Source organism: Marmota monax, unplaced genomic scaffold (assembly GCF_021218885.2).
Source record: "Marmota monax isolate L192 unplaced genomic scaffold, Marmota_monax_Labrador192_F-V1.1 WCK01_AAM20220418_F8-fsc00298, whole genome shotgun sequence".
NCBI lineage: Eukaryota > Metazoa > Chordata > Mammalia > Rodentia > Sciuridae > Marmota > Marmota monax.
The window spans coordinates 870,835-898,089 of NW_026694888.1; the positions used below are offsets into that span (position 1 = coordinate 870,835).

General features: G+C 61.8%; 1 protein-coding gene across 8 annotated transcripts in view; it reads right to left on the reverse strand.

The window, feature by feature from the left end:
• The window catches only part of Crocc2 (ciliary rootlet coiled-coil, rootletin family member 2), a 59,171-nt gene extending 33,812 nt beyond the window's left edge, over window positions 1–25,359 (reverse strand). For 3 of the 8 annotated variants that reach the window (XR_006847798.2, XM_046426748.2, XM_046426742.2), the window contains exons 1-15: window positions 25,047–25,358; window positions 17,550–17,700; window positions 16,734–16,882; window positions 15,327–15,433; window positions 13,862–14,003; window positions 9,317–9,444; window positions 8,719–8,916; window positions 8,387–8,483; window positions 8,221–8,316; window positions 7,885–8,091; window positions 7,485–7,684; window positions 6,101–6,232; window positions 5,595–5,739; window positions 5,102–5,248; window positions 4,657–4,887 (exon numbers count right to left, since the gene is read on the reverse strand). Coding sequence is in view for 7 of the 8 variants with exons in the window: in XM_046426748.2 (XP_046282704.1) it covers window positions 4,657–4,887; window positions 5,102–5,248; window positions 5,595–5,739; window positions 6,101–6,232; window positions 7,485–7,684; window positions 7,885–8,091; window positions 8,221–8,316; window positions 8,387–8,483; window positions 8,719–8,916; window positions 9,317–9,444; window positions 13,862–14,003; window positions 15,327–15,433; window positions 16,734–16,882; window positions 17,550–17,700; window positions 25,047–25,124 (2,208 nt within the window). In the remaining variant the exon portion in view is untranslated. Of the gene's footprint in view, window positions 1–4,656; window positions 4,888–5,101; window positions 5,249–5,594; window positions 5,740–6,100; window positions 6,233–7,484; window positions 7,685–7,884; window positions 8,092–8,220; window positions 8,317–8,386; window positions 8,484–8,718; window positions 8,917–9,316; window positions 9,445–10,139; window positions 10,748–13,861; window positions 14,004–15,326; window positions 15,434–16,733; window positions 16,883–17,549; window positions 17,701–25,046 lie in introns of those variants that run through there. The other 5 variants (XM_046426745.2, XM_046426751.2, XM_046426743.2 and 2 more) reach the window with 4 other exon arrangements.
• Between the last annotated feature and the right edge of the window lie 1,896 nt (window positions 25,360–27,255).

Consider the following 27,255-nt stretch of genomic DNA (forward strand, 5'->3'; position numbering starts at 1 on the left):
TACATGTACTACATAATGTTAAGAGTCTCTATGATCAGACAGGAGTTTTGGTGAAAGAATGAGGAGATAGACTTATGTGCCAAGTCCCACGTGTACAATTTATTTTCAACAAGTTGCCAAGATCATTCAAGGATGAAGGAGAGTTTCTTTAAAAAATGGTGGTGGAACAGCTGGATATTAGTATGAAAGATAAGGGCCTTAGTACGGTGGTTCTTGAACTTAGTGTGCAACAGAATCACCCAGGAGGGGGCCAATCAAATTCCAGATTTCTGGATCCTCTTCATGGAGCTTCTGAGTCAGTGAGTCTTGGTTGGGGCATGAGAATTTGCATTTTAGAAGTCCCCAGATGGTGCTTATACTGCTTCAATTCACTTGGGAAACCACACAAAGAACTTGAAATGAAGCAAAGACCTCAACTGAAAGTCAGATAAAGCCTAGGGGGCTGTGTTCTTGTCCTTAGGCAAAAATCTCTTCAGAAAATACTGACTCGTGAACTGGGGATTTGTTCAGTGGTCGAGTGCTTGCCTAGTATGCATAGGGCCCTGAGTTCAATTCCCAGCACAGCAAAAAAAAAAAAAAAAAGACAAAAAAAAAAACCCTTAAAATTAAAAATTTGCCAAAGTTAAGATTTTATGTCCATCAAAACTATTATTAAGAAAACATGGGCTGGGGCTGTAGCTCAGTGGCAAAGCGCTTGCCTAGCATGTGTGAGGCGCTGGGTTCGATCCTCAGCACCACATAAAAATCAACACATAAAATAAAGGCATTCTGTCTATCCACAACTACAAAAAAAATAAGAAAAAAAAAGAAGACATAAAAGTAAGACACCAACTTGGGGAAGAATTGGCAGTGCATCTATCTCTCTGATGAAGTACTCGTGTCTGTGATATAAGAAGAATTTCTAGATACATCCACAACCAAAATATGAGAACACAATCTTAAAAATGGGCAAAAGACCTGAACAGACATGAATATTCAACAAGCATGTGAAAGACCAGTAACTCATGGGCCAATGTAAATTGAAAGCTTGGTAACGCATGACTTCACAACAGAATAGCCAAAAAACTCAACATCAAATGTTGACAGACCATGAAAATGAAAGATCTTGGATAGATTCTAAGATGCAGATTTAGAAACACCCAGTTATCAGCAGAGTCTCAGGGGACGGGACCTCGACACGGGAGAGCAGCTACTCCTCAACGGGGTGACTGTGGAAGGTGCTGGATTTCAGTTGTGAACAGGGACTGGAAAAACAGACTTTGAACAGGGAGGGAGGCCTCAATGCTGAGCGCCTGGGTGGCACTCTGGTGGCACTCAGAGGACCAGGATAAGGTGAAGACACCCCAAACCCAACCAGGAAAGGCCTCAGCACCAGGCATGAGTGCATCCATACACCTGTGGTCCCCCGAGCTACCCCGGGAGTGGTTTTAGTCAGCTTTTGGCTGCTGTGACCAGAAGACCCAACAAGAACGGTTTCAGAAGAGGAGAAGTTCATTTTGGCGCCTGGTTTCAGAGGTCTCTGTCCGTAGATGGCAACTTGTTTGCTCTGTGCCCAGGAAGACGCAGCGCATCATGGCGGAAGGGTGTGGAGGGGGAAGGCAGCTCGGGACATGGCTGTCAGGAAGCAGGGAGAGAGATCCACTCACCAGGGACAACACAGAAGCCCAAAGCCACAGTCCTGGGACCCACCTCGTCCAGCCACACCCCACCTGCTTACGGTCACCACCCGGTTAGTCCCCTGAGTGGGTCAATCCACTGATCAGGTCACGACTCTCGTTCTCTAGTCACTTCGTCTCTGAGTGTTCTTGTATCACCTCACACATGAGCTCTGGGGACACCCCTTATCTAACTCAGAACAGGAGCCTACCCTTTCCTGTGTCTGGGAACCAGCAGCAGAAGTCCGACCCTGACCCAGCAGGCACTGGCCTTGAGGACGGGCCTGGCTGTGGGAGAAATCTGAGACCAAGCTGCTGAGAGCTCCCGGTGGGGGAGGCCAAGCCATGAACAAAAGTCGCTTTGCCGTTGCGTTGAGTCAGCTTTTTCACCGCTGTGACTAGTGGACCGGGCCGGGACAACGATAGAGAAGAAAGGTTCGTTGAGGGCTCCCGGTTTCAGAGGCCGGCTCCATTCCTCAGGGCCTGAGACGAGGCTGAACCTCATGGTGAAATGTGTGGCAGGAGGAGGCGGCTCACATCATGGTGCTCAGGAAGAGAGAGAGACTCCACTTGCCAGAGACAAATCTACAGCCCACAGCCACGCCCCAGTGCCCACCTCCTCCAGCCACACCCCAGCTGCCCTCAGTCACCATGCAGGTGACCCTCAGGTGGCTGATTCACTGACTGGGTCAAGGCTCACAGCCCAGGCACTTCTCCTCGGAACCTCCCTGCTGGGCTCACACGCGAGCTTTGGGGGACACCATGACAAATCAGGACCGTCCACCTGGAACCCAGCCAGGGGAGGGAGGGTGCCTGTGTGGGGCCACATTTGGAGCCGAGGGGTGGTGTGTCGTGGGTCGGCCACCGCCCCGCCCCGCCTGAGGGCCGAGATGGGCTCCGGTGCGCCTCCTCTCTCTTCTTCTGTCCTTTCTCCTTTATTTATTCTCTTCTCCTTGTAACATTGAACATTTAATTTTATTTTCTTCTTCCATCTCCTTCTTTCCTCTACAATTAGAAAATCTCTTTTTTTGATATTTATTTTTTTAGGTGTAAGTGGACCCAATATTTTTATTTTCATGTGGTGCTGAGAATCGAACCCAGGGCCTCACATGTGCTAGGCAAGCGCTCTACCACGGAGCCACAGCCCCAGCCCAATTAAAAAATCTTTAAGTTCATCTTTTCTTTCTCTTTTTTCTTCCACTTTCTTGTTTTCCCACTTTTTAATTTTTCCTTTTTTTTGTATTATTTTCTTCTTTTAAAAAAATTGTGTGTGTGTGTGTGTGTGAGATCTGTGTTACTGGGGATTGAGTCAAGGCTTCATGGATGCTAGGCAAGTAGTCTACTGAGTTACTTTTCCAACTCATTTTACTTATATTTTGAGGCAGAGTCTCACTATGTTGTCCAGGCTGGCCTTGAACTTGTGATCCTCCTGCCTCAGCCTCCCAAGTCACCGTGGTCACAGGTGTGTGCCACCCCTGCGCCCAGGCTACTTAAAGTTTTTTTTCTTTATTAATCAGCAACTTTTCAGCTCATTCTGTATTATTTTGCCCTTTTCTATCGTCACTGACGCTTCGGTGGTGGCTGTTTTTGTTACGACTACATTTCCATACCTGGTTTGTTTGGACCCAGCAGTCGTTCCTCTCGTTCATGTTCTTCTTTCTCAGTAGGCTGCGGATTGAGCCCAGTGTCTCAAGCATGGCTGGGCAGGCGTTTTGTACTGACCTACGCCCCCAGCCCAGTTGTAAGAAACTGTCTCAATCCAGCCGTGACTCAGTCCTGCTCAAACCTGAGCGAATGATTTGTCTTCAACAGAAGGCGAGATAAAAGTCTCCTGCTGATGACTCAGCCCCAAGTAAGCAGGGCTAGGGAAGCCCGAAGTCCTCATCTTGGCTATTCACCCCCGTAGCTGCAGCGAAGAGACAAGGCAGCTGCTTCAGACACCACACCGTGAGGGACCGGAGCAGAGGTGGCTCCCACACCCTTTCCGACCACACGAGTCTGGAGGAGTGACCATAGAGAGTGACCTGATATACACAACTGTCTGCCTGCACCTGCCTGAACTTTCACAGGGTTCCCACCTTGTGAGACACACAGGGTCACAGGTTCCCACACAGCATGTGCTGTGTCAGACTCACTGATTACACCCCCAAACCATGGGGAAACGCACTGGTCTCCATTTGGAACTGAGCTCAGCACTGTGCACAACCTGGCTTTCCTGGACGCAGGCGCATTAGGAAGCCCCCACACAGAAGATTAAGCAGATGCATAAATCTCAACATTGAGACACAAAGACTCTGAAAAAACAAGACAACACGGCTTCTTGAAAAGCTAACGGCTCTAGAAGATCCCCGGCTGACTCCAAAGATACACGAAGTGCATGAACGTAAGATAAAGGGTTCAAAAGACTAATTTAAAAAATGACTGATGAATTCAAAGAGAACGCAAATAAACAACTGAATGAATTCAGGAAGGCAATTCAGGACATAAAAACCAATTTAATAAAAAGTAGAGATTCTGAAAAAGAACAAGACAGAAATATTGGAAATGAGAAGCTCAATAAGTCAAATGAAGAATTCAGCTAAAAGCCCCACCGCAGACTAGATCCAGCAGAAGAAAGCAGACCGGGGCTGGAAGAGACAGTTTGAATGAAAGAAGCCAGACTCAGAAAGACAAGTGTCACAGGTCTCTGTCATAGTGGACCTGGGGCTGGGGGGATGACACCAAAATGTCAGGGACCAGGCACACTAGTGCACACCTGTGACACCTGAGGCCAAGGCAGGGGACTCCTAGTTCAAAGTCAGCCTCAGCAGTTTAGCGAGGCCCTAAGCAAATCAGTGAGACTTGTTCTAAAATAAAGAACAGAAAGGGCTGGGATGTGGCTCAGGGGTTAGGACCCTGGGTGCAAACTCTGTACCAAAAAGGAAAGAGGAAAGTCTGGTGCTGACTCCCTGGCGCCACGGGGTCCACGAGGCCCCGCCACCTGTCCACAGCCCGGCCTCACCTGGCCCACCTGCTCCTGGAGCTGGGCCCTCTCACGCCCGAGCAGGGTCACCTGCCCCTCCAGCTGCTCCTGCCGCTGCTCCAGGCGCCCGCAGGCCTCCTGCAGGCCGCTGCGCTCTGCCCGGGTGCAGGCCAGCTGCTGCCCCAGCTGCCCCAGCTGCTCCTGGGCAGCCTCCTGCTGCTGCTCCAGGGCCTTCCGTTGCTCCTGCAGCTGGTCCCGCTCCTGCTCCAGCTGAGGGCAAGAAGGAGGCGTCTGCAGCGGCCCCACCCCACACACCCTGGCCCCACGAGGCGGGGACTCTGCCCAGGCCTGCCCTGGGCACTGCCCTTCCTCGCTCAGGCCCCTGTCCATCCCCGACATCCGCTCTCAGGGAGGGGCCCCGGTCCGGAAGGAAGAGGATCTGGGGGTGAATGAGCCGAGGCCCTGGAGCTGGGCCCTCGCTCACCTGGAGCACCACGTGGCTCAGGGAGCCCTTGTCCCGGGCCAGCCCCTCCATCAGGGCCGCCATCGCGGCCAGGGAGTCCCGCTGCTCCACCCCCTCCGACTTCAGCCGCGTCACAAGCAGTTCCAGGTCAGCGTGGCTGGACTCGGCCTGGGGGCAGTGGCCATCCAGAGGGATTTCAGGGAGGAGCTGGAAGATCCCCGGCAGAACCCCGGTGCTGGGAGAGAATGAGTCCCACCTGCGGAGCTGTGGGGCTGGGGCTGGGTGGGATGTGGAGGAGGCCCCTCGTGGGGGTCTCTGGCAGAGAGTGGCCCCCACCTAGGCTCCAGCCGGAGGGGTGACCAGGCTCAGGGAGAAGCCTGGGAAGCAGGCGTCCCCGGTGGTGGGGCGGCTGGGGCTGGTGACTCGGGGCCAGCGTGGGCGGGGGACCAGGTGGGCACGGAGAGGGTAGGGGTGAGGCCTGGGAGAACCTGGCACTGAGGGGCAGGGCGCGTACCCGGGCCAGGGCACCGCGCAGGCCCTCCCTTTCGCTCTCCACGAGGTCCCGCTGCAGCTGCGCGGCACTCAGGGCCTCCCGGGCCTCGGCCAGCTCCCTCCTGAGCCCAGAGACCTTCTCCTCCAGCTGCTGCAGGCGCCTCTGTCTGAGGTCAGGGGGGCAAGGCGTGAGGTGGCCTCAGGGTCAGTGGGGATGCCCAGGAGACCACAGGCAGGGCTACCGCTAGCAGCCCCTCCAAGCACAGAGTCCTGTGAGGAGCATGGGGTTTTGGGGTCTCCCCAGGGTGGCCTCAGGCACATGCCGGGGGAGGTGGGCACACACGGGGAGGACACCCACTTCTGCTGGCCCACAGGGGCCGACTACGGGCTGAGGCCGGGGTCTGGGCTGGGCTGGGCAGGGAAGAGCCCTGGTAAGGCAACAGGCCCCCAGTGGATGGACTCTGAGGCCAGAGAGGGACGAGATGGCCCAGGCTACACAGCTGGGCACAGAGCCGGTTCTCTGCCCACCTGGCCTCCAGCTCCCGCTGACTCTGCCTGTCCTGCTCCGCCCTCCGCAGGAGGCTCCTCTGCAGCTCGGCCTCTCCCAGATCCGCCCTCGCCCTCAGCTCCTCCACCACCGCCTCCAAGGCCACCTTTTCCCTGGGTACACAGGAAGAGGTTAGGGTGGCCCCAGGACCCACCTGGACACATTCAGTGTGTGCCCAGGAGGGTGGTCAGCGGGACATGGTGGACCTGGGTCCATGGAGGTTGCAGCAGGTGGAAGGGGCTCCTGGAGGCACAGGCAGGGTCAGGGCTAGGGTCAGGGTCAGGGTCAGGCTTAGGGCAGAAAGGAGCCCAAGGCACAGGGGCCTGAGTCTGTGTTGTGCACATGCTCAGACCCCTGCTGGCAGGGACACCTCCCTGGCTAGCACACCCCGACTGCGGCTCTTCCCCAGGACCAAGGTCTCACCCCCTGTGCCCTGCTGCACCCAGCGTCGAGTCCGTCTGCCCTGTCCTCCCCATCAGCTGCTCCTCCTCCACTCTGGCCCTCAGCATCCTCAAATGACCCTTGGAACCGAGCCCTCCTCCCTGCCAAGGGGCAGTCAGGCCTGTCCACCTGACCCCAGCAGATGCCCCTGCCCTCTGTTCCTGAGCACTGTGGGTGACCCTGCCTCTGGGCCACGCCCCGCTGGCTGGCTCGCTCTCCTGAGCCACAGCTCTCTCACCCTGCACCCAGCCAGCTCCCTGCTGGGAAGGACCCTCTGCCCCTGGCCTCATGCCCCTGCTTCACCTGGATCCCCACACCCTGGTGGGCTGTGCCCTCTGCTTGCCCTCTGTCACCTCCCCCTGTGCCTTGCAAAGTGGCACTGGGACTGCTGCAGTGTCCAGCCCTCCCTCAGGCCACCCAGCGGAGCTGCTGTGAAGGGTGCAGGTCCAGCCCCCTCCGCAGGGACGAGAGGGCATGGGAATGCATCTGTCTGCTCCTGGGTGGTCACCTCCTGCAGGAAGCCTTCCTGACCTGCAGCCGGCTCACCGCAGGCCCTCACCATCACAGCCCAGGCGGAGGCGTGTGGAAGCCGGGTGTGCGTGAGGGGAGGCTGGAGCTGGGGTTCCGTGGATGGCTACCAAGGGCCTGAGGTCCTGGGGGCATGGGGAAGGGCCTCCCAGAGGGAGTCCTGCGGCAGGCAGGCGGGAGACAGAGCCGCGCTGGGCCTGCTGGGCTGGGGCTGTGGTGCCTGGAGGGCTCAGCCTGTGGACAGAGGGCAGTCGGCACCGGGAGGAGGCCCAGTGAGGGAAGGGATCCCCTGTGTACAGTAGGACGGGGACACAGGGCAGGGGTGACTGGTCTCCTGCGCGCAGTGTGGGCTCTCAGAGCCAGCCCTGCTGCCCCGGCCAGGCCGCTTCCTGCCACCTTCCCAAGAGCTCTGCAGTCCTCTGGCAGTGCCTGGCCTCACGCCTCTGGGCCTCCAGCCTGCCCAGGAGGGCCTCATGTTCCTGAGTCCTGCTCTGCAGGAGCCTCTGCGAGGCCCGAAGCTCCTGCTGGCACGTGGACAGCTGCTCCTGGAGTCCGGCCGTGGCCTCCCGGGAGGACTGTAGCTGCAGACGCAGCTCCTGCCGGGCAGGCACCCTGTGAGCCGAGAGGCCCCGGGCTGCGACTCCCCCAGAAGGAACCTAGAACCAGAGCCCTCCCTGGCTCTGTGGGGCCCGGGCCCACTAGGGCAGTGGAGGGGTGGGCCTGAGCTGACCTCCCCACGCTGAGGGAGACACGGCGCAGCTTTGCCCCCACTGCCCCAGGGACCACAGCCGCCCACCTGCTCCCGATGCCTCCGTCTCTCAATGGCTGTCTGCACGGCCCGCAGTGCTGGGTCCAGGTGGGCTGGGGAGTGGGCCCGTGGGGAGGACACAGCCTGGCGGGGGGACGTGGCACGTGGGGGGCTCCTCAGCTGGCTCCGCGCCTCCTGGCCATCAGTGCTGCTGCCCCATGCCAGCTCCAGGCTCCCGGAGTCCCCCAGAGCCACCTTGAGGGTGCAGAGGGGAAGGGGCGGGGAGATGCAGGCTGTGAGGAAGTGGGACCTCCCCGCAGTCCCTTGGAGCAGGGGCCCTACGGGTCGTCCTGGCTGTACCACCAGGGCTCAGCATGGGCGCACCTCTGTGATGCTGGCCAGCACCCGCTGCAGGGATCCCACCTCGTCCCTCAGGGTGTCCGTGGCCAGCCGGCCCCCGTCCCTGTCGCGCTGGGACTCCTGCAGGGAGAGACCCTTAGCCAGGCAGACAGCTGGCCTCCAGCCCAGCTCCCATTTCCAGCCCACGAACCGGTCTCTGGCCATCGGTCCTGCCGGAGTCCACGGTCCTTTCCCGTGACCCATTCTGCTGTGTGAGCTTGTCCACCAGCAGCGTCTGCTCCGAGAGTCTGGGGAGGAGCTGGGGGTACGTGAGGGGCCTGGGGATGTCCTGGTTTTGTCCAGATTCCTGCTGCAGTGGAGCCTCCCTGCGGGGCCAGGGCCACCCTCTGCTGATCTCAGGCCTCTCCTGCTACAGAGCCTTCAAGGCTCCCATGGCCTCAGGAGTGAAGCACAGACCCTGAGCCAGCCTTCAAGGCCACACCCTGGCAAGCGGAGGAGATGTGGGTGTCCTTCCTGGCTCACCTGGCCTGCAGCTCCGCCTTCTCCGCATCCCAGCGGCCCTGCAGCTGCAGCGTCTCCCTGACCTGGTCCCGCAGCTGCTGCTCCAGGGTGGTGGTCGGGCTGCTGGCTGCCAGTCGCAGGTTGGAGTCGAGGCTGCGGCAGGCTGCGTGCAGACGCCGGGCTGTCCAGGCGGCCTTGGCCTGCATGTCCGCGAGAGCCCTGGAGAAAAGGCGATGCCGTAGAGGAGCCTCGGGAGGGGGCAGGCGCTGGGCCAGGAGGTGTGCACCCAGGTCACATGGCCACTGGCCGTCCTGGGGAAGCCCCACAACGGCAGGACAGCAAGCTCATAGCCAGGGCAGGGCCGGCAGGGCTGAGGCCAGGAGAAGTACCTCAAGGGCCATCAGGGTGGCCTGGGACAGGCTCTCGTGAGGCACCAGCAAGAACCGGCCAGACCCAGAGCTCTGCAGTGGGAGTCCTCCTGCAGCCAGGCCACCTGCTCCTCCCCATCCCCCTGATTCATCCTCCCCCACTTCCCCCTCTGCCTGTCCAGCCAGGGTCCTGACAGGGCTGGTGCCGCTGTCTCCCTGCTCAGGAGTGGCCTGGGCACAGATGCACTTACCTCTCCGTGGCCACCCGCACCTGGGCCACGTGTCCCTTGAGCTCTGAGGCCTGTCTCCACAGGAGGAGGAGATCCCCTGGCTGCCCAGGGCCCATCCGCTGGGTCTGCAAGCAAGAGGCCCATGTCCACTGCAGATGGGGGCCATCGGCCCCTGCTCACTATTCTCTAGGTGTCCTGCTAAGCTGGTTCTGGGGAGGCTGCAAGTGGGACTTGTATCACCTACCGGGTCCCAAGGTCCCCGTGCGCTGCAGGCAAATAAGTTCTGAGCTCCCCACCCACCCTGGGGACAACGCGGAAGAGGAAGACTCCCATGTCCCCCCAGGGCATCCCAGGAAGGGGTCCGGGGGCGGGGGAGCAGGTCCCACATGCTGCACTCAGACCTGCGCAGCCCTGAGGGAGGAGGCTGTCCCTCTCCCGTCATCCCAGGTCGCTGCTCTTACCCGAGGGGCTCTGTGGATGTCAGGGGTAGACCAGCGCCCCAGAGTGCAGGGGACAGGGTGGGCAGCTGGGGCTGGGGCTGGGCAGGACGAGTTGGGGAGGACATGGGAAGCAGGCCACTGCAGGGCTGTGTGCGCCCAGAGGTCCAGCCTCGCGGAGTGCAGTCCCACACCACCTCTGCATCCTGCACACTGCTGCCTCTGGCAAGATGGCCGCTGGAACCCACAGGGTCCTCAGGCCCAGGGCTTTCCTGGTCTCATGGCCTGTCCTGCTGGTGCGGCCCCACCCAGCACTCCTCAGCCAGCTCTCAGGAGGCCACGCCACCCCTGGCTGGACCCTGCCTCTGAGCCCCTCCCCTGGTGAGCCCAGGACCACCTTCACACACCCTCAGTCAGTGTGCCGGGCCACAGGGGGGGAGCTCATCGGGGCCAGGCACATCCCGCCTCTGGAGTGACCATCCAGGGCGGGAAGAGACGTCTTCTATGGAGCCCAAGTCTGCAGACCCAGCCCCTCTCCCTGGGCAGGCTGGCCGGCCACAGTGGGAGCTATTGAAGGTTCTGTAGCAGCAGAGGCGTGAGATCAGGCAGACCTGAGTTGACCGCTTCTCCTGGGTCCACATCACGATGCTCTGTCTCCTTCTGTTTGGGGTGATTTTCTATTTTCTAACTAATTTTCTAGCTGCTCATTTCCCGTGGAACTTTGTGGTCCCTCTTGGAGAACCAGGGTGAAGCCTCAGGCGGACCTAGTGGAGTCTGGAGCCAATGAGGCAATTTCTTGCCAAACAGAGAAACTTGTTCCTTGACCCAAGGGCCCGAGGCTGAGCCAGACCCAGGCACATCCTGCCTAGTGTCCCCAGTGCAGCAGGGTGGGAGGGCTAGAGGGTGAGCTGCAGCCTCAAGCCACGCACGCACGCCACGCTCCCAGGCCACACGCACACTCACACCCACCCACGTACACCACACACACCCACTCACACACACCCACGTACACCACACACACACTCGCACACACATCCACACACGCATTCACACCCACCCACTCACACCCACCCACGTACACCACACACACTGACACACACCCACATACACACTCACACACACCCACTCACACACACATCCACACACGCATTCACACACCCACTCACACCCACCCACGTACACCACACACACACACACACTGACACACACCCACATACACACTCACACACACCCACTCACACACACATCCACACACGCATTCACACACCCACTCACACCCACCCACGTACACCACATACACACTCACACACACCCATGTACACCACACACACACTCGCACACACACCCACGTTCACCACACACACCCACTCACACACACCCACGTACACCACACACACATCCACACATGCATTTACACACCCACTCACACCCACCCATGTACACCACACACACACTGACACACACCCACATACACACTCACACACACCCACTCACACACACATCCACACACGCATTCACACACCCACCCACGTACACCACACACACACACTCACACACACATCCACACACACATTCACACACCCACTCACACACATCCACACACGCATTCACACACCCACTCACACCCACCCACGTACACCACACACACACTCACACACACCCACGTACACCACACACACATTCGCACACACACCCACGTTCACCACACACACCCACTCACACACACCCACGTACACCACATCCACACACATCCACACACACATTCACACATGCATTCACACACACCCACATACACCACACACATGCATTCACACACCCACATCCACACACACATTCACACACCCACTCACACACACCCACGTACACCACACAAACACACACATCCACACACGCATTCACACCCACCCACGTACACCACACACACACACACACCCACGTACACCACACACACACATCCACACACGCATTCACACACACCCACGTACACCACACACATGCATTCACACACCCACACATCCACACACACCCACGTACACCACACACACGTACACCACACACGCACACTCACACACACATCCACACAGACATTCACACACCCACTCACACCCACCCACGTACACCACACACACACTCACACACACACATCCACACACGCATTCACACATGCATTCACACACACCCACACACACCACACATACACACATGCTCCTACACTCACACACGCTCACACACCCACACACACTATGTGCACACAGGCACTCACATGCACTCCCTCACACACACACGCTCACACACTCACATACCATGCCCACAGGTGCACACACGTGTGCCCACAGGAGAAGCTGCTGTCCAGCACACTGGAGGTAAGCAGACAGGTGTGGAGGTGCAGGTGACACCCCGGGCTCCTGCAGGCCCAGAGCGAGCATTTCCCAGGTGTGGCCCTGAGCTGCCGGGCCCCAGCACCATCAGAAGGAGATGGAATTCTTCCTGGAAAATATTGCCTTCCCCCAGTTCCCCAAGAGGTTCCACAAAGTTCCACAGGAAATAAGCAGCTAAAAAATGAGTTAAAACATAAAAAATCGGCTGTGGCTGTCGGTGGCTCAGTGGCAGAGCACTTGCCTCACATGCACGAGGCACTGGGTTCCACCCTCAGCACCACATAAAAATAAATAAATAAAGATATCAGGCCCATCTACAACTAAGTGTGTACATATATATAAATGATAAAAAACACCCCAAACAGAAAGAGACGTGGACCCAGGAGAAGTGGTCACTCAGGTCTTGAAAATGGTGGACACTGGACCACAAGATAACTGTTTCTCACACGCACCAACGAGCCAGGAGGTGGACGAGTTGGCCACCGGGATGCATGGGAAGGAATTAAGGAGAAGCCTGCGGTGCTGGGATTCATGCAGGCGGATGTGCCAGGAGCAGCCTGACAGCGCAGGCTCAGGAGGCGCCACCGGCCATTCTGGCCACCAGGAGGGTGCCTTCCACTGGGGTGAGGGCAGAGGGCTGGGCCTGGGTGGTGACTCCCCTCCCGACACAGCGAAGGCCCAGGAGTCCACAGAGACCCTCGGGGCAGCTGCACACGGCCAGGCCAGGCCGAGCCCCCAGGAGCTCCAGGGGGAGGGTCCACCCCCTCCGGCAGGGCAGAGGCGGAGGAGGCACCTTCCCAGGGCAGGAAGAACTCTCCAAGACCCCTCCCCAGGAGCAAAGGCCAGAGTGACCTCGGGACCCCCTCCAAGGCATCCCGCTCACAGGAGGAAACTGTCTGTGGGTGCCGTGGGACCACCCGCTGCACCCCAGGACCGGGTGACGGGTGATAGGTCTCAGCAGTGCTGTGTTAGTCCTGCTGTTAGAGATCCCTGTGGTGGCAGACGCAGCTCCTGGGGACACCCTACGAGACAGGGCACCCTCCCACCTCAGGCGCTCATCTGACACCCTCCTTCCAGGTGGGGGTGGTGGCAGAGGGTCCATGGCTGCTGTGGACAGGAGCAACAGCTCTGGGGGCCTGCGTGGCCGAGTCCAGCCCTCCCTGCTGGCTTTACGCCCACAGCTGGTCTTTCTGCCTGAGGCCCAGACACCGGGCAGCCACCCCCTGCTTCCGTCTCCACCTGGAGAGAGCATTTCTTCAGGTGGCTTCAGGGAGAGACCTTGCTGACGGTGTGCAGGGGCCATGGGCTCTGCATTCAGACCCTCTCACTGGAGGGCCGTGGGCACCTTCAGCCCCTCAGGGCCTTCTCAGCTGCAGAGAGCCCACTGGCCAAGGCTGCACACCTGGGTCCAGGCCAGTGAGGGGTCATCCCGCAGCTAAATGCTGTGGACGGGCAGTTGCAGGGAGCCGCGGGGCCCAGCCAGGCCCCTTCCAGGGGCTCTGCCCTGCAGCCAGACTTGCACAGCTCCTCGGTCCTCAGGGGCTGGGTCTTCCCTCAAAAGGAGAGGGGCTGGGGTGTCCCCACTCCACTGACTGCTGTGACCAAGCCCAGGATGAGCCCTTGGCCCAGGAGGGACCATGTGAAGTCGCTGTACCCTCCCTGGTCCGTGACCCGCCCACCGGCAGCATCCACAGTGGTGGACACCTCTGGTGTGTCCACCCAGGTAGGACCCCTCTGGTGCCCAGCCGCACCTCCCTGCGCTCCAGCTCACGCTGCAGGCGGAACATGCCGCCGGTGGTGTTGGCCAGCTCCCGGGCCAGCTGGCTGTTGGCCTCCTTCATGTGCTCCAGCTGTCCCCGCAGGAGTGCGTTCACCTGAGAGAGGCTGCAGCTCCTGCAAGACGGGGCCCAGGGCTGTGGCTGGGGCCTCCTCAGAGAGGGCTCAGCCCAAGTCCCCGGCCAAGGCTCCAGGGGGCCCCGAAGCCCCTGAGCCCGGCTTTACCTCATGCCACGCTGACCACCCGCCATGGCCCTCTCAGAGGCCAGCGTGAAGGGGCTCTCCTAGCCCAGGCCTTGTCCTGTCCCCAGCTCTGGCCCGTGCCTCTGGCTCTCAGTCTGGGAGGCCCCTGGGCTCTGCAGGGGTCACTTGTGGAGAATGGGGAAGGAGCCCCTGGGCAGGCAGGCCAGAGAGGGAGTCAGGGGGCACAGCCCTGGGGCCCGTCCTGCAGCAGGGCTGCACGCGCAGCAGTCAGGGACCCCCAGCTGCTGGGGAGGCTGGCGCCTCTGAGAGCCAGACCCCCCAGACCTGCTGCAAGACCACGAGCCTCGGGCCCTGGCCTCCTCCCCGAGGCTGGTTTTCAAAGTGCTTCTAAGCACTTCTCCGAATTCCCAGGGGGAGAGCCACCTACACCTTCAAGAAGTGTTCTGGAAATGTTAAGCCTCCCAGGTCTGGGCTGTTGGGGCCCTGCTGAGAGCCACTCTGTCCCAAGACCCTGTCACAGGGCTGGGGACCTGGGGTGCTGCAGCTCCAGCCGGAGTGCTGTTACAGCCTGGGTGGGGCCATGAATGGGGGGCTGAGGTTCCTGGTGGGGTGCTGGGTTAGTGCTGGGTTAGTGCTGGGGCGGGGTTCGTGCTGGGGCGGGGTTAGTGCTGGGGCGGGGTTAGTGCTGGGTTAGTGCTGGGGCGGGGTTAGTGCTGGGGCGGGGTTAGTGCTGGGTTAGTGCTGGGGCGGGGTTAGTGCTGGGGCGGGGTTAGTGCTGGGGCGGGGTTCGTGCTGGGGCGGGGTTCGTGCTGGGGTCCTGGTTAAAGCTGGGGCTCTGCCTTTGCTCTGGGGTACCAGGTTCGGGTTAGGGTGAACAAGAGCTGAACGCGAGCTCTGTGATCAGAGGTGAACCCTAGGGAGAGCCAGAGAGGGGCGTCCCCAGGTTGGCCGGGCCAATGTGTGGCCACCCTCAGGGGCTGGGCAGAGGGGGCCTGCACCACCAGAGCCCCTGAGAGGTGCACAGCAGGGTGGGCTGACCCTGTCCTGCTTTCTGCTTGGCCCTGGCCGCAGGATGTGGGGAGAGGGCGAGGGACCAGCCCTGCCCTGCCTCCCCTACCCCAGCCTCCACCACCTCTCACAGGCCGGGCTGACACACAGCTGCCTGCAGGAGCCACGGGGAGGCAGGTCCGCTGTCGGGGGGCAGGGTCCAGCTCTGGCAGCCTGCTGTGGTCTCACCTCTGTTCTGCGGCCTCCAGACGGCCAAGAGCCTCCTCCAGGTCCACACTGTGCTCCAGCTCTGACCTCCGCAGCCGAGCCTGGGTGGCCTCCAGGCGGGCCTGCATCTGGACAGGAGTGGCAGACCTGGCCGGTGGTTCTCACCCTGCTGGGCAGGGGCAGGGCATCTCGGAAAGCCCACTCTGGGCAGGGGCAAGAAAGAGGGCCTCCCAGCAGGAGCTGGTGTCCGTGATGGGGTTGGGGTGGGGTCTGGGCCCGATGGCGGCTGTCCACACCCCATCCCTGTGCCTAGCACCTGTGGCCAGCAGAGGAGGGAGGAAAGGAGACCCTGGCTGAGCTGACCCCTCACTGCCCTAGAAATAGCCCTGGCCTGGTAGGCCCAGAGGGGCCCTGACCACTCTCACTCCAGCTCACTTCAGATGGGTACACCAGGGACTCAGGGCTCAGGGGCACAGTGGAGGGTTTGAGGGCAGCTCTGGGCCACGAACCCTGCCCCCCTACCCAGAGGGCACAAGCCAGGACTCCTCCAGCCTAGGGCACGTCCCAGCACTGTCTTCCACCCCAGGCCCTGTCCGGAGAGGCCAGGAACACACACACCTGACCAGGCCCCAGGTCCCCAGGCGGCCAGCCCAGAGCAGCACTCTGGGTGATCTGAGGGACATTCAGGCCGTCACCCATGGCTGTCAGGAATCACGCCCAGGGCCACACCATCACTACTGGTGACCTGGACCCAGGGCCCAGCCGTGGCTGGGGGAAGGCCTGGGATGAGGGCAGGAGGAAGGCAGGGTCCCTGGGGGCCCAGCCTGGAGGTATCTACCCCTAGTGATCCACGCCGCGCTCTGACTCACGGTTTACTGATCTGTGGCAGGACTTCTGTGGCTTCAATTCCCTGGGCCTGTTCCCACATCTCCCGCCCAGAGCTAGGAAGAAGATTCCCCTCCCCACCCACCCAGGCCTGCCAAGGGTGCAGGGGGCTGGAGGGAAGGGCAGGCTGGGTGGGCGTGTGCGCTCCCAGGCACGACCAGGACGGCCCTCGGCACCCTGCCCAGAGGAGCTCCCACGGTGGGGGCCACATGGGAACAGGTGCTGCCATCTACCCTGGGGAGTCCTCCGGGTGCCTAGGCCCTCATGGCCCTGGTGAGCGGCCACCCCCTCTGTCCTGCCACACAGAGCTCAGGAAGGCCCTGCACCACCCCACGCTCGGCTCTGCTTCGGAAGCGGCTGCCGTGGGTGCTGCCTAGCAAGACACCGCCTGGCCCAGCACCGTCTCACTTTTCCAGCCTCGGTGTCCCCGTCCACTGCCCAGGGCCCGGATGTGCTGTGGTCCTGAGACTCACTGATGGCTCCCCAGGTAGGGAACCACAGCGCCACCTGCATGGCCGGCGGCCAAGCACCAGTGGCACTCACCCGGTGGCTGACAGCCTGGTACCTGCCGGCCAGCTCGGCCTGCTCGGCGCTTGACTGGGCCAGCAGGTCCTCCAGCCGGGCCAGCTCCTCCTGCAGCAGCTCCGTTTCCTCATGCAGGTGGACCAGAGGGGCAGGTGGCTCCAGCACCCCTGTGGGCACAGCACCTGGTCAGCTGGGTGGCCAGGCCCGCACCCTCCCTTGTCTCCCACTGTGGGGCCTGCCTGGGCCTTCTGGGAGGGGGTTGGTCCCGGTCCACTTCCTTTCCTTTTGACAGACACCTGCCTCCTCGCCTCCCTGCCTCTTGTCCACATCTCTAGAGCACCCAGACCCACGGTCAGGCTGAGGCCAGCAGGGGTGTGGAGCAGCCCAGATGCTGGGTGCCCAGAGACGGGCTGCTGGCCACAGGGTGGCAGGACCTCGACCCAGAGTCTGAAGTTGCTCTTCTAAATATGAGTGGTGTCCTCTGTCCCTGCCGCATGCATGGTGGGTGCTGGGGTCCCTCAGAAAGCCAGGCAGAGCTTCAGCATTCAAAGGGGCTGCTGGGACCCATGTCCCGAGGGAGTTTCAAGTGGCCTTGTGCAGGGACTGAGCCTCAGGCGCAGTGCTCCGCTGCAGCGTGACAGGAAGCAGCAGGGAGGGGCTGCTGGGCCAGGGAAAGACGGAGACGGAGTGATCTCGAGGCTGATGGTCACAGGTGTGTCACAAGCACCTGCCTTGTCCCCACCCTCCGGTGGTGCTCCCCTGAAGAGGGCTGCAGGCCGCCGGGCAGCTCTGGGTGGGGTAGCCCTGAGCCCAGATCAGGGCCCACTCCCTCACCTTGGGGTGGCTCCTCACGCAGGCTGCTGGCCACGATCTCACGGATGCGGGCAGGCAAGGGGGTGGGCGAAGCCTGCCGGCCCTCCCCTCGCACAGTGAGTACCCGATCTTCCCTGCTGGCCCTGGGGCTGAGGATGGTGTCCTCCAACCTCTGAAAGACACCCCAGAGACACCTGTGGTGCTAAATATGGGCACCTGCCAGGCACCCCGTAGGAGTCCTCAACGATCACCTAAGAGATCAAAGTGCCCAGGGGGGTGGGAGAGGCTGAGCAGCTCACCCAAGTCACCAGCTGCAACACAGAATGGAGAGAAGGGACCCAGTACTGGCCGAGGGCAGCACAGCTCACCCACAGGCCTGTGCCACCTCTGAGCCAGCTCATCTGACACCGCTGAAGGGTCACAGCTGTCCTCTCTGGGGTGCTAGGAGGCCGGGGCCTTTGTTTCTGGGCCACAGCAGAGAAACCCAGTTTCTTGGGTCAGACAGAGGGGGATCGAAGCCCAGCAGGGCCAGAGGGGTCCTCCCACTGTGCCCAACTCTGGAAGCAAGAGTGGGATGCTTCTGCCTCAGATACTGCCCCTCCCTCTGGACCCCTGAACACACTGGCCTCTCTCCTGGACTGACCACAGACTGCTAGCAGTCACCCCAAACCCAGGCTCTGCATGGCTCCTGGGTAGGCCCCATCCTGATCCCCAGCAGCCCTGTGAAGGGCAGTTACCTGGCAAATGCCAAGTGGCTGTGAGCCCAGGGTCTGGTTGACCGGCCCTTCAGCTGTACCCCATCCTTCCTTTTCCCCAGGGATTAGGGTCTCAGTCCCTGGGAGGTCTTGGGCATGGCCCCTGCACATTCTCCCAGAGGAAGCCCCAGCCAGGCTCCAGGATGGGCCAAGGGCCAGTGGAGCCTGCCACCTCTCCTGGGCCGAGCAAGGCCCCCGGTGTCTAGGCTCCAAGCCCTCTCTTGTCCTCCTAAGAGGAAAACGGGGTGGACGGGGCTCAGCCATTGGACCCTGGCCTCCGACTTTGTGCAGGGGAAACAGGCCCCGCGCACAGCACCACAGACCCAGGCTCATCGTCCAGCTGGCTCCACCTCCCTCGCGCGCCCGCCCGCCCTGGGTCCCCTGGGCATCGGCGGCGCCACCCGCTAACGGGAAAGCGCAGCACAGCTCAGACTTGACTCATTCCTAGCGTTTACAGAGGGTCGCTTATTAGCAGAGCCATCCCGGGAGGCGCTGGGGGCGTAATGGGTTCCAGCTGTGGCCGGGTGCCTGCCAGGCCGCGGCCCAGATACGGCGGGAGGGCATAGGCGGGGAGGCCCTGAGGGTCCCCAGCTGCCCCCCACGCAGACGGCAGTCCGAAGCTGGTGGGCGCTCTGGCAGGTCGCGGGGCTGCGCCCACCAGCTTTGGTCTGCACCCCACCCCTAGGCTCCTCCGCGACTCACCTGCGACCTGCAGCCCCCGGTGGATCGCGGCCCCAACCCCCCAGCCCCTCCTGGCCCGAGGGGCGATTCGGGAGTCAGAGAGCACTCCAGGACAGGGCTTCCCTTTCCCAGGAGTCCTGATTTCCCCTGATCACAGTTGAACCGGGTCATGTTCATCTTGCATCTAGCGCCCTCGGGGGCTTAACCGGCACTGAGGACCCCAGAGAGGCCACAGACCCACCAACGGCCCTACAACAGAATCCTGGCCCTGAGGGGTCTGTGTGAGACCCAGTGGGGACAGCCAGCAGGCCATGGCTGTCTCCCCTCTCCCTCAGGCTGTGTGGAGGGGACCCTCTTATCTTCTCCTCCTGCGGGGCTCAGGGCTGCAGGCCCTTCTAAGGGAACTGTTAAATTTGGGGGGCGGGAATCCAGGTCCTCTTGGGCCCCAAAGCCCCCGGGCTGCAGCTCTGTGGAGAATGGGCTGCTGTGGACAGTGGACCCAGCAGGAAGGCATAGGCTGCCCACCCCAGAGGAAGGGGAGCTGCTCCAATCTCAGGCAAGAGATGTTCCCACCCCAATCCTCCTGCGGCCCCAGGCCCCCTCTGCACTGCTGCACTGGCCTGGGGCTGGGGGTGGGCTTGGGCTCCGGGGCGGGCGGAGGCCTCTTCCCCCAATCCCCTCCCCTGTCCTGGGTCTTGGCTGGAGATCCCTGAAAGGGGGGTGCAGAGGTGGCCTGTGCTGCTCCATGCTGTCAATGGAGAGACTGGCCAGAATGGGCCTGGAGCCCCCCGGAGGGGCCAAGGGAGGAGGCTGACCCCCCTGCTGGCCACGTTCCATGCACAAGGACTCGCCCTGCAGACGTTCTTCCCCTGCAGGGGGGTGCACTTGGCCTGGTCTGGGGGGCACACGCTCTCCCCACCCCACCCCACCCCTGCACCCCAGGCCTGACTTTTCCAGATGGTCCTTCCAGGCTGTCAGGGGAGGGGGCCAGAGCCCCAGCAGGGAATTCAGACGCAAAGCCCAGAAAATCCACTGGTAGGGAAAGGGCAGGGTCTCTACAAGCCCAGACCCCGAGGGGCACCGGCCCCCTCAGCTCTCCACACCCTGCCACGTCCCTGTCCCTTCCTGCTGGGGCAGCTGCCTGAGTCAAGAGCTGGGTGGGGCAGGAGGAAGCCAATCCAGTGTGCTCCTGCCCAGTGGCAGGGTGGGCTCCTCAGGCAGGTCTGGGTGGGTCAGGGTCACAGCCCCCAGTGCACCTCACTGGGGCAGAGCCCAGTCGCTCCCCAGGGGTGGGGCTCAGCGGGGTTGGTGTGCACAGGCTGTCCCGCAGGTGGGCCCAGCACCTTTCATCCCAGGTGTGCTGGGGAGAGAACCTGGACCCTGGGGGGGTGGGTAGCGATTGGAGGTGCAGGTGATTTGAGGCAGAGAGAGCTGGGCTGGCCGCTGCTCCCCAGTGGAGCCTAGGGCTCTGCAAAGGCAGTGCACACGAAGCCCTACCACCCACGGGACGGCCCCTCTGGGCAGCTGTCAGTCCCAGAAGCACAGGGCTGCTCCTCTGAGGACCCACAAGGGTCTTCATGTGGCAGAGTGCAGGGCACACAGGAAAGAGGAAGCCCCCGTAGAGGCCCCGGTACAGCAGAACCTGTCAAGCATACAGTGAGCCCTCCACCGCCTGCTCAGGGCAGGGGCAGGCGGACAGCTTGTGCTGAGAACCCCGGCCTGGGCTCTGAAGGAGGGACACCCCTGGGGTGGTGGACACCCCTGGGCGGCCAGCAACAGCGAGCCAGGCACTGAACCCTGTAAAGACCACTGAGGGAAAAGGGCTGTCCAGTGGGCAGCCCCAACACAACCAGGTCACCAACTCTGGCCCCACCCTCCAGCTGCAGGAGCAGGACTGGGATGGCAGAGCAGAGGGTGGAGCGCGGGGGGCTGTCCCTGGCCCCTCCGCCCGAAGGGGTGGAACTGCTGCTGGGCCACCAAGCTCCAACAGCGCCCCTGTGTGGCTGCTTGGGGCACTGCGGGGGGGGCTGCCCCTGGGGCCCCTGGGAGTCCAGACTGGGCTCGGGGCTGCAGCTGCCTGAGGACAATGACACTGGTGACCATGCATGGGGCAGGGAGGTGAGTCCAGGTTTTAATATTTCCCACCGGCAGACATTTTCACACCCCCGATCTCGACCTGAGCCAAAGGCTCGTCCTCCTGGGTGGGGAAAGGAAGCCAGTGAGGTCAGGACTTGCTTGAGGTCACCTGCTCAGAAGTGCTGGTAAGGCTGGGACTCCATTCCTAGGCTCCCACATGCCCATGGTGGTGCGTGGACAGACAGCTGGACTGCTGCTCTCCTGCCCTGTGCACGGCAGTTGTGTCTATGGCCCCGGGGAGGCCCGGTGGCTCTGACCCACCAGGAGCCTGCTGGAGACCTGCTGCCGTCCTGGCCCAGGGTGGCCCTCTGCAGCGTGCCCAGGCAGGAGGCACTCTGCTTTCTTAGAAAAGAGGTGTCCTGGGTGGTGAGGCTGGGCTCTGCCTCTCCCAACCCTGCTCAGGCAGGAGCGGGCTTCCTGGGGAGTCCTCCCTCCTCTCACAGCAAACCCAGGGGCCTCCTAAAGCCTGGGGGCTGGGCTTGAAGCAGGTGTGGCAGGTGGAGGGGGCAGTGCGCCTGCTCAGTGCTGGGCATGCCAACAGGCCCAGACTCATTCAAGGCCCAAATGACTGACAGCCCAGCTGGAAGGCCGAAGGTATGAGTCACTAACTGCAAAATGCCTCCTGGCCAGGAATGTGCAGGAGGGCCAGGCTGCGGCTTGCTTCTCCTGGGCCCCTGACACACGGGCTCAGGAGGGGCAGGTCGGTGAGAGTCCCACAGCCAGAGGGCCTAGTCCACGGCAGTGGAAGCACCGGGGACTCCTGGGGAGGAGGGAGCAGAGAGAGCGGTGGCCTGACAGGGGAGAGAGCTGGAGCAACTTCGAAGGCCGTGGGTGTTCATGGAGGACTGTGGGGCACAGGGCAAGGTCCCGAGGGGAAGGTTGTGGCTGGCCTGCTGAGCCCACCACCACTGTGTCCAGGAGACCTAGAGATGGGCGGCAGGCCCTTCCCTGGGGCACTGTGAGTGCAGGGGCTTGGAGGCTGGCCCCTGGCCGGGCCTCTCTTGACCATTCACAGCTCCCATCCTGGTGGACCAGGACACCTGCCTCAGGACAATTGCCCTTGGGGTCTCCTGAGCTGAGTGATAGTCTTCTGTATGCTAATAAGTGTGTGTGTGGGGGGTAGAGACCCCCAGAGTGGGGCTGGTTGGCAGAATGACCAGGGCAGGACTAGGGTGGTGGAGCATTCAGCCCAAGCACCCAGGCCTCTGGGGAGCTGCGCCTGAGCCGGTCACCAGGGGCCAGTGAGCTAATCCGTGGAACTCCTGAGAACACTAGCAAGTAGGTGGGAGGGCCTCTGGGCCTGAGAGTGCCCCTAGGGGCAAGCTGGCTCCCCTCCCAGACACCTGGCCCTGGGCCTCTGCTCCAGGGCCTGAGACTGTCCCTTAACTAACTCATACGGGAGTGAGTGAAGCATCCTGGGTTCTGGGAGCTGAGCAGGCGAGCTACTAGACTCAGGGCGGAGTGTGGCCAGTTGGAGGTCAGAGGGCAGCTAGTCTTGGGAGTGGCATTTGAAGAGGGACAGTCGTGTGGGGTTGTGTCCTTGCCTGTGGGGCAGTGCCAGCACTGGGTAGGGTGACGAGCTGACTCGGAGGACTCCCGGGGGTAGGCAGAGCTGGAGGTCAGAATCCACACATTTGGCGTCAGGGGTGGTGTGGGCAAAGCCAGTTCCCACAGTGAGCCTCACTCAGAGGACACACGCACAGCAGGTGACCCTTGGAGCTGCAACCAAGCAGAGTGGTGGCCCCTCACCAGTGCACCCAGTCACCATGTGACCCAGCAATGTCCCTTCAGGTGTGAATCCCCAGACAAAACCAGAGGCTGATAGCTGTGCATACCCTGTGGACGGGGTCTCTGTTCAAGTCACCAGCAGGCGGGTGCAGCCCAGGACCCACTGACGGAAGGACAGTGCACAGAGTGTGGCCCACCTACACGGTGGAGTGTGATTCACCTCAAAAAGGAGATTCTGACCAAGGCTGAGGGTGCAGCACAGGACACCGCTCAGTGGACAGGCCAGTCAGAGAGACGAGAGCATGGACGCCCACTCACACGAGCCAAGAGCAGTCAGCCCTGGAGGTGGGGTGGTGGCCACGGGCCAGGAGGGGAGAGGAACGTGCTGGGGTGGGTCGTGTGGGGTCACTTAGTCGCATGAGGACCCTGAGTGCCACAGACTCGCTGAACAGTGGTTAAGCGGCCAGTGTCACACCATACGAATGTCTTCACTGACAGCATGACAAAGGAAAACAAGACTGCAGGCCCACCGCCAAGCACACACCTCAAGACTTAGATGAGCACCAAACACAAGGAATTAAAAGGAAGAATAACCACGTAATAAAATTGAAGGCACAAGTAGTATAAAGGGACCAATAAGTGACTGAGCAGAAGTGAAAAGGGGTGCCTCTCAGGAGTCCAGTTCTTCCCTGGGAGGAGCCCTTCCCCGGGCAGCTGCAGGACTGAGGGCCTGTGGCCCTGCCGACCCGTCTGCCTGGGCCTATCTGGGCATCTGGTGGCGCCCACCTGCTGCCTGCTCACCTGGGTAATTGCTTCCAGATCTCAATCTCCGCAGTGTGAGCGCCAGGTGCCGGCGGGGCGGCGGGCAGAGCAGACGCCACCAGGCTCTGTCTGGCTCCAGATGGCTGCTGCCAGGCACAGTGGGCAGACAGAGGCACCCCCTGCCCCATTGCCAAGGACTAGGACCCAGGTCATCGGGCATCGACCTGGATTTCTCCCTCAAGCCATTGGCCATGGCAAGCCTCCAGCCTCAGTTTCCCCAGCTCCCAGAGGGGCAGTGAAGCCCACACAGGAGCTGAAGGACTGTCCTGGCTGGCCACCTCTCTTCATCCTCATTACCCCGAGGCTCCATGGAGCTGGACAGCATGGCCTCGCCCCTGGGTTCCCATGGAGCTGGACAGCGTGGCCTCCCCGCCCCGGGGCCCCATGGAGCTAGACAGCGTGGCCTCCCCCCCGGGGCCCCATGGAGCTAGACAGCGTGGCCTCCCCCCTGGGGCCCCATGGAGCTGGACAGCGTGGCCTCCAGTTGCAAGTCCCACCCAGGGCACTCTTCTAGTTCTCTGTGTCACCTGACTCAGACATTCTGCAGGGCTGTGTTCTGTCCCTGTGTGGGCTCCTCTGTGTGAGTGTTTGTGGGCACCATGACGCCACCATGTCATTAGCCACCTGGCACCACCTGTGTGCGATTATCTTTGCAGGGGACTTATGTTGCTTATTGAGGGCATGTCACCCCCTGCAGGGTGGCTCTCAGGGTCGGAGGACTCTGAGTCAGCTGGTCCATCTCAGGGGCACTGGAGCCCCAAGGGCCAGGGACTGCTGGCCTTAGTCACCAGAACCAGGTGGAGGCAGCATCGTGGAGGCTGGGTGTGTGAGGCTGGGGGAGGGGTGCAGAAGCGGGCAGGAGTGGAGAGGAGAGGGACATGGGGAGTGATTCCTGCCTTGAAGACCAACAGAAACAGAGCTCCTGGAGGTTGCAGATTAGATACTGGGGACCCCCTGAGAAAGACGGCAACACCCTCCAAGGAAAGCTGCCTGGCCCCTGCCCTTGGCCACAGTGAAGCAGACTGCCCAGAAGGTCAGCAGGGCCTCTGTCCTCCCGCTGCAGCGTGCAGACTGCAGGCCCGAGGCTCAGGGGCTGACCGAGCTCCTGCAGCCAGGAGCAGGGAGGGCTGGCCGCTGGGCCGTCTCCTCCTCTGAGTGTACCCAGCATGTCCCTGGTCCATGTGTGTGTGTGTGTGTGTGTGTGTGTGTGTGAGAGAGAGAGAGAGAGAGAGAGAGGGAGAGGGAGAGGGAGAGAGCGCGCCCTGCGCATTTCTGCGTGTGTGCTCACGTTCGAGCTGAGCCCATGAGCTTGTGGAAAGTGTCCCCGGGAGTCAGGGAGGCACAGCTGCCCCCGTCTGTTCAGGGTCCCACCCAGTGGGGACCTGCTCTCACTGACCTGGATCACCGTGTCCAGCCCCAGTGGGGACTGCTCAGCGGGGTCCCCACGGCCAGGCTCGCTGGAGGAGGAACTCATGGCTGTCCAGACTGCAGGACCTCAGAGAAAGGCGGGGGCCGGCCCCACAGCACCCGGCCCCACAGCCCTGCAGCGCCCCGCGGTGCTGAGCTCTCTGAGCCGGGAGCCCGCTGCCCGGCCTTGGTGAGACCACAGAGCAACCGAGCCATGGGTGTTGCCGTGGCAGCAGGACGCTGAGGGCTGGGTTTCCCTGGAAACAGGAGCGGGACTCGTTGTTGTCGTGGGGATCAGGGAAGCTGTTGGTGGAAGTGTCTCCTGGAGACCTGGCGTGAAGCTCTCCTCCTAAGCCACACACCAGGAGGGCTGGCCTCTGCCCAGACCTCCCGGTCACTCCAGGAGGAGGCCGTGCAGGCCGCACTCCCAAGGGCAGCTAGCTCCCAGACCATGTCCCGTCATCTGTGCAGGACGTGTGGCAGGCCGCTGACCCGCAGTGCCGGGGCCATCTCCGTGGTGGGCTGAGGCCTGAGGGGGGGAAGCCGCCCACGCAGCAGGGCGGGCCCTGTCTTCCCAGCCCTGTGCCTGGACGAGCCCCTGCGGAGCCCCCCCCACCCCCTGAGCCCTTCCAGGGTGACCTGTCCCCTGCACAACCCTGACCCTGGTGGGGGAAGTCACTTTCCTCTCTGCTCACCCACGTCGTGAGGGGCTGCCAGGGAGTGGGCCCCTGCCGGGGTGGGGCAGAAGGTCTGATGCCAGGGCAGGGCAGCGCCTCAGGGGGGAGCACAGGAGGAAGGTGTGGCCCTGCTGCCCCCTGCGGTGTCCTGGCAGACCACCCTGGCGCCAGCCTGGGCCGCAGGATTGGGCCCGGCCATGTGGGCAGTGGGCCGGCATCCCACCTGCATTCACTCCCGTCAGGGGCTCCTCGCATCAAGCTGGGGCCTCCCTGAGCCAGGCTGCTGCTGGCAGGAGCCCTCCTGGGAGTGGGCAGCCCCTGGAAGCAGGCCCTGCATCAGCAGTGGCCATCTCTTTTGAGAGAGCGGCCAGCCTGTGCATGGGACTCTGGGAGTGGCATCCCTGGCTAGAGATCTGAGTTCTTGGAGCCAACCCCTCAGGGTGGGAGAGGGCCGGCAGGCCAGGCCAGGCAGGACCAGGTGGTGAGGGTCAGGATGTCTGTCCCCTGCTGCCGAGGAGGGCCGGCAGGCCAGGCCGCTTCCTTAGACCCCAGATTTAGGCAGAACCCAGGGAATGCCTGGATTCCTCCTGGTGTTCCCCAGAGCTCCTGCCCACCTCACCCTGAAAGGCCACAGTCAGGTGCTCCGTGAAGGGCAGGTGGGGCATCTGGCCAGATATGCCCCACTGGGCATCGGGGCCAAGGTTCCTGGGACTGTCTCTGGGAGTCCTGGCTGGTCCCTCTAGCCCCGGTGCCTCTGGGCCAGCAGCGCTCCAGGTTCAGACACTAGCAGACCCACACATGGCCTGGGCACCTCCCTGGGCAGCTTGCCCTGGCACCCAAGGTGCCTCCAGCACTCCTGAAGTCCTGGGAGCCCTGTGGACATGGGGGTCAGACCCTCTGTGGGGGGAGTGGAGTAGAGGACTCTGGTTGCCAGTGTGGTTCTGGGTGACCCACAAGTGGTCAGTGAACTGCAGCTGCTCAAAGTGGAGTAGCCTGTGACTCTGTCGTCCTCCCGTCACTGTGCTGCATGGAAAGTCACCGCGGGTGCCGACCGCACACCTCACTCGGGACCTCCCCTCCTGCCTGTGGCTGACCACCCGCAGGCTGCCCGAGGGGCTCTGCTCAGAGAAAGAACCTCCGCAGACAGGCTGACCCATGGTTCTGATAGTGCTGGGACTCTGTGGGGACACAGGGACACAGTGGCTTGTGTTGGGCATGTGAAGATGACTGGGGCTGGCACAGACATGCTGATGGCCAGGGAGGTCAGCCCTGGCACCAGGTGGCCTCCTGGCTGTGCTGAGCTGGTGCCCACACCTGGATCCAGAACAGGGCTATGTGTGGAACAACTCAAGGCACCTGCAGGAGATACATTTGGACAGAGCCCTCAGAGGCCATGACCAGGTCAGCTGAGCTTGGCGGCCTTTGGGAGCCACTCCTCATGAACAATTGCTGCGGCCCCACGGTGAGCAGTCGGCTCAGAAGTCCAGGCAACTCTCCAGGGCACAGAGTGACTAGGCCAGC